The sequence below is a fragment of the Canis lupus genome, chromosome 13 (assembly GCF_003254725.2).
Source record: "Canis lupus dingo isolate Sandy chromosome 13, ASM325472v2, whole genome shotgun sequence".
In the NCBI taxonomy this organism is placed as follows: domain Eukaryota; kingdom Metazoa; phylum Chordata; class Mammalia; order Carnivora; family Canidae; genus Canis; species Canis lupus.
Window position 1 is genome coordinate 38819030 of NC_064255.1, and position 6000 is coordinate 38825029.

A 6000-nucleotide genomic window follows, 5' to 3' on the forward strand; every position below is an offset into this window, starting at 1 on the left:
TGTTTTTAAATTGCATTAGTTTCCCTGCAGGAGAAAAAAAATATCCTAAATGTACTTACGTTTTTAAATGAGAAGTAAAGGTATAGCCTTACACCCTCCTCGAAAAAATTTGCCCCAAGAGGAGCCTTTAAAATGTTAGAGGTATGTGTAGGTTTACCTGCTACAACATGGTGGGAGTACATTTAAAATTCCTTCAGCTCGGCCTAACAAATGCATTTTTATTATTACAAACTAAACACCCTCCCCCTCCCAAATTCCAGCAACATTACCATACTTGGTGCCTCCAAGTCTAGGTACATTGTAGAACTTCTTACGTGAACTGTCATTCAATGTTTCAATAAGGTACTCAAAGGGGCGTCCTGGAAAAAAAAAATTTACACTTTCATTAAAATACAGCTACAGAATACCTTAATCTGAAATGAAAATACTAGAAACTCCCTTTGTCCAACAGAATTTTCTGCAGCAGCGCAAATGTTCTCTGTTTGTACTGTCCAGTGAGCAGCCACTCGTGGCTACAGCCACAGAGGAACTTAATCTTAAAATTCAATTTTTATTAAAGTCAAATGATCCCGCATGGCCAGGGTCTGCAGTATTGGTCAAATAAAAACAGATAAAATAATTAACTTCTGAAAGGTGGTAACAAGAACACGCGGAAGGGAGGAACAAGAACGACTTAAATTTGCACAGGCGTCTGGGGAAGACACACAACAATCTGAGGACGCGGCAATCAGGTTGGGGGGCTGCCTTTTAAAAAAAATAATGGGACAGATTCTCACGGAGCATTCACGACAGAATGCAGACCCCAGCCAAACACCACATAGCACCCAAGACATGCTAGGTGGTGACGCTGAACACAGAAACAAATGATGGAACATCTGGTAAATTAGCAGAGTCCTCGTGATGGAACATGAACTGGGGGCACAGGTCAGGGACCTGGGGTCTCATCACTGGGGTGCCCCCCAGCTCGAAGCGTCCAGGCAGCGGGCCCTTGGGTATTTTGTGCAGACTCATCCTGGGGGCAGGACCCTGGGCCCCGTGGACAAGGCAGGGGTGCAGCCCCCTGGAGGGAGAGCCTGAGCTTCTCTCGGGCTGTCGTGCAGGGTGGTGGGGGATGGTTGGGAGGGGGGTAGGGGGAGGGTAGAGAGGAGGGAAGGGGGTGGGGGAGGGTAGGGAGGAGGGAAGAGTAGGGAGGAGGGAAGGGGTGGGGGAGGGTAGGGAGGAGGGAAGAGAGGGGGTAAGGGAGAGTAGAGAGGAGGGAAGGGGTGGGGGAGGGGAGGGAGGAGGGTACTGGGAGGGTAGGAAGGGAGGGAGGGGAGGGAGTGGGAGGGGAGGGAGGGGTGGGAGTGGGAGGGGAGGGAGGGAGTAGGGAGAATAGGGAGGAGTGCGGGGAGGGAGGATGGGAGAGGAGGAGGAGGGCGGGGGAGGGGTGGGAGGCAGGGGGCGGGGGAGGGGAGCCAGGGACCCAGGGCAGGAGGCTTGGGAGGGCCGGCGCCGCAGCGTCCGCCCCCGCCCCCCCCCCCCCGCCGCCTCGAGCGCCGCCGCCCTCCCCGCCGCCCCCCTGCCCCCCGCCCCGCCCCCGCCGCGGCCAGGACGACGCCGCCGCCCCCCGCCCCAGGGCCGCTCGCCGATGGGGGCCGCGCAGGCCGGGCGCGGGCGGCGGGCCCGGGGGGCGCGGGGTCGCGGGGGGCGGCGCGGGGGGCGCGGGCACGCACCTGCACCTGGGGCGTCCATGGCCGGCGACCATAGTACCCCGGGGGGCGGCGGGGAGGGCGGCCGCGGGCGGGAGGCGGGCGCGGGCCGGCGGGGAGCGGCGGGGGCAGAGTCTCGCGCAAACACCGCGAGAGCCGCAGCGCCGGCGCCCGTGCTCGCGGGACTTGCCGCCCGGCTGTCGCGAGATCTTCAGACGCGAAACAAAGGGAGGCGCGGGGCGGCGCTCCTGGGGGGCGGGGCGGGACGGGGCGGGGCGGCGGCCGTGACCGAGTACCGGGGTGGCTGCTTCTCTTCCTGCCCCGACGTCGGGCTGCGGCAGAGCCCAGGTCCGCGCCCCTGCGGCCCCCGCGCTGGCCCGTCTCGCAGGTTCCCTTGGCTGCAGTTAGTTCCCTGCGGATGCTTCCTGGTCCACCGGCGGCCCCGCAGCTCCCCCCAGGGCCCCCCTGCACCCCCCGCAGCTCACCCCCAGGGTCCACCTGCACCCCCCGCAGCTCCCTCCCAGGTCCACCTGCACCCCCCGCAGCTCCCCCCAGGGTCCACCTGCACCCCCCAAGGTCCACCTGCACCCTCTGCAGCTCCCTCCCAGGTCCACCTGCACCCCCGCAGATACCCTCCCCCCCCAGGGTCCACCTGCACCCCCTGAAGCTCCCCCCAGGGTCCACCTGCACCCCCAGCAGCTCCCCCCCCAGGGTCCACCTGCACCCCAGAGCTCATTTCCCTACATTCCCCAAGCATATTCCAGGTAATGTGCTTGTTACTTGACTGTACTTGCTCATTTCCCATACGTCCCACGTTTCAGTGAAGTTCTTTCAGCCGCACACGAGTACCCGGTGGCGGGGGCCTAAGGGACCCAGACCCGGAATCATTTGCAGTCGTGTCCCCGAGTCCGCAGCAGGCAGTTCCCCGGCTGGGCAGCACATCGGTCGCACTGCCAAAGCCTCTTCCGTATTTAGGCCTCATGCTCCAGCATTTTGGTTTTGCTCACACATGTCGCCTCATGGTTGTGAGATGACCACATCCTACACAAACATGCCGTCCTGGAACTCCCCGACCCAGGAGGGGAGGTGGCGCAGATCATCTCTTTCTCTTTTTTTAAGATTTTTAATTATTCACGAGAGACACAAAGACAGAGAGAGGCAGAGACACAGGCAGAGGGAGAAGCAGGCTCCATGCAGGGAGCCCAACGTGGGACTCGATCCCAGGACCCCGGGGTCACACCCTGGGCTGAAGGCAGGTGCTAAACCGCCGACCCCCCGGGCTGCCCCCCCCCACACCCTGTTACCAGTTTGTATGTAGGGGCCTCGGCCAAGTGGGGCGTGAGCTCAGGACCTCCAGACCAAGAGTGTAAGCCCCAGGCCTGGGCCAGCCGAGCACCCCTGGGCATGCATGTGTCTCTATCAAAGGGCGTATTTTCCTGAAGATGCTCGGGGGACCTCTGACCAGATGGCAGCTCTCCACCCTCTCAGACCCAACACTCCCTTTCAAGGCACGTGACTTTGTAGTGTCCCCTTTACCATCCTGGTGTGAAACCCACATTTAATAGAACTTACACAAAACAATAAAATAATCTACATGGTGCCTAACTGTAACAGAAGGGGAAAGGAAAGGAAAAAGTAAGTAACTTATCAGAAAATATTATTGCAATACAGACACACAGCATGTCCCTGCTACATTACATAGTGATGTGATCGGATGCTTGCATCGAATTATAATAGTTTCACAGAATATTAAACGTTTTTTCATCTACATTTGATGTTCCAGAATAAGGAATAAATATATTGTGCATATATATGAAGATACGTGTATGATAAGCACACGTACGTTACATGTATGTCATGACCAGAGACTAACAAAAATGTGTTGATGACTCAAATATTGGAAGCATTTTCACTGTTGATGTTTTGAAATAGTGAACAATTCTTGGTAAAGTGCCAAAGTAAAACAGTCTTTCCTCTTTTTATGCAATATTTGCACACCTGGGAAATTCAGTGTACATTAAAACCATACCCGGATTACTCATATTTTGTAAATGGGGCTACGTTTTGGCTCAAATAATTGTAAACAAATCTGTTGTTACTGTTTTCCTGTTTGTGTGTGTGACCGACCTGAACATCTGGCAGCGCGTTTGCGTTCGGTGGGGGAGGTTGTGTGACTCTTGTGCAATTGTGCGCTGTGCAGTGCGGGCAATCTCACACCCATCAACTGCAGAAGTGCTCCCCCAACCAAAACCACCCTCCTGTTCTCTGAATGTCTTGTTTCCCCTGAGAAGCAGTAACTTAGATCAATCACCGTGTGTCCTGTGGGTGGACTCGTTGCCTTTAAAAACAACAACAACACAAGTTTATTAATATTTAACTCATCTGTTTTAAGACCTTTCTATTTTATGATAATTGCAGATTTAAATGCAGGGGTAGGGGATCTCTGGGTGGCTCAGCGGTTTGGCGCCTGCCTTTGGCCCAGGGCGTGATCCTGGAGTCCCAGGATCGAGTCCCACGTCGGGCTCCCAGCATGGAGCCTGCTTCTCCCTCTTCCTGTGTCTGCCTCTCTCTCTCTCTATCATAAATAAGTAAATAATCTTTAAAAAATAAAAAATAATAAAAATAAATAAAAATAAATAAATAAATGCAGGGGTAAGAGGTAATAAACAGTCTGCGTACGCTTCACCTAGACTTCCCCAGCGTGACATCACGGTGGCACAGTAAAGATGCTGAGCTGGGTACAGTCCTTAACTCCATTCAGATTCGAGCAGTTTTACACCTGCTCCTTTGCCAGGGTGTGTGTGTGTGTGTGTGTGTGTAATTCTATGTGATTTTATCACTCACATGACTGTAGCCATGTAACATACTGACCGTTTCCAAGGCTCCCTCTTGTTACTCTTTCATAATCACACCCGCCTCCCTTGTACACTGGCCCCTGGTCAACCACCAATATGTTCTCCATTTCTGTAATTTCTTTTTCTTTTTTAAAATTTATTTATTTATTTATTTATTAGAGAGAGAGAGAGAGGCTGAGACACAGGCAGAGGGAGAAGCAGGCTCCATGCAAGGAGCCCGATGTGGGACTCGATCCCAGGACCCCGGGATTATGACCTCAGCTGAACTGATGCTCAACTGCTGAGCCCCCCAGGCACCCCTCCATTTCTGTAATTTCAACATTTCAACGGTGTTATACAAATGGAACCACGCTGTATATAACCTTTGGAGACCGGGTGTTTTTCAGTCAATGTCATTCCTGAGAGGTCATCCGGATTGTTATCATTAGTTGGTTCCTTTTTATTGCTAAGTAGCACCCGTCACGTGGATGCACCATGATTTGTCAACCATCCCTCACTGAGAAACATTTGGGCTGTCTCCCATTTGGGGCTCCTAAGGATAAGGTCGCTAAGAGCACTCATGTACAGGTGTTTGTGTAAACATAAATTTCCATCTCTCTGTAATAAATGCCCAAGAGCACGGTTGTTGAGTTGTATAGTAATTACATATTTAGTGTTAAAGAAACTACCAAACTGGGGATTCCTGGCTGGCTCAGTGGTTCAGCACCTGCCTTTGGCCCAGGGTGTGATTCTGGAGTCCCGGGATCAAGTCCAGTGTCGGGCTCTGAGCGTGAAGCCTGCTTCTCCCTCTGCCTCTCTCTCTCTCTCTCTCTCTCTCTCATGAATAGATAAATAAAATCTTAAAAAAAAAAAAGAAAAGAAAAGAAAAGAAAAGAAAAGAAAAGAAACTACCAAACTGTTTCCTGAAGGGACTGTATCACTTACATTCATACCAACGACATGAGTGATCCAGCTCTACACCCTTGCCAGCACTCGGGGACGTCACTATCTTCTACTTTAGCATTCTGAGAGGTGCGAAGTGATACCTCGTGCAGCTTTACTTGGCGTTTCCCTAAAGGCTGATGAATCTGAACACCTTTCCATGTGCCGATTCGCCATCTCTATATGCTCTTTGATTAAATGCCTGTTCATGTCTTTTGCCCATTTTCTAGTTGGAGTGTTTTTTGTTTTTTTCCTACTGAGTTTTGAGAATTCTTTACACATTCTAGATGTAAAGTCAAAATGTGGTCTCCTTGTCAGAGATGCAGTTTAAAGATATTTTCTCCCAATCTGTAGCGCAAGTTGCTTTTTCTCCCTCACACAATGCTTTTTGGACAAAATTGGAGCTTTTATTAGCAAGGAAGAAGAGAAAACTACCGTAAGGCTGGCAACCCCCAGTGTCTGCCACGTTTCACCCTCTGCGAGGGCCCGTGGTGCCATGTCCAGCACCTAAGACAGTGCCTGGTACTGACAAGGCA

At 52.5% G+C, this 6000-nt stretch overlaps 1 protein-coding gene and 1 long non-coding RNA gene across 5 annotated transcripts in view; one reads left to right on the forward strand and one right to left on the reverse strand.

Moving 5' to 3' along the window:
- IREB2 (iron responsive element binding protein 2) overlaps window positions 1-1853 on the reverse strand; it is a 42093-nt gene extending 40240 nt beyond the window's left edge. For 2 of the 4 annotated variants that reach the window (XM_035713965.2, XM_049092855.1), the window contains exons 1-2: window positions 1713-1851; window positions 270-359 (exon numbers count right to left, since the gene is read on the reverse strand). In XM_035713965.2, coding sequence (XP_035569858.1) covers window positions 270-359; window positions 1713-1731 — 109 coding nt within the window. In that variant the 5' untranslated portion in view covers window positions 1732-1851. Of the gene's footprint in view, window positions 1-269; window positions 360-1712 lie in introns of all 4 variants that reach the window. The other 2 variants (XR_003138244.3, XM_025450654.3) reach the window with 2 other exon arrangements.
- Window positions 1854-1947: 94 nt separating this feature from the next.
- LOC125752350 (uncharacterized) lies at window positions 1948-5362 on the forward strand. The gene is made up of 2 exons (XR_007401646.1): window positions 1948-2036; window positions 2808-5362. It is a non-coding gene; the product is annotated as an uncharacterized LOC125752350 (long non-coding RNA).
- Window positions 5363-6000: the final 638 nt, after the last annotated feature.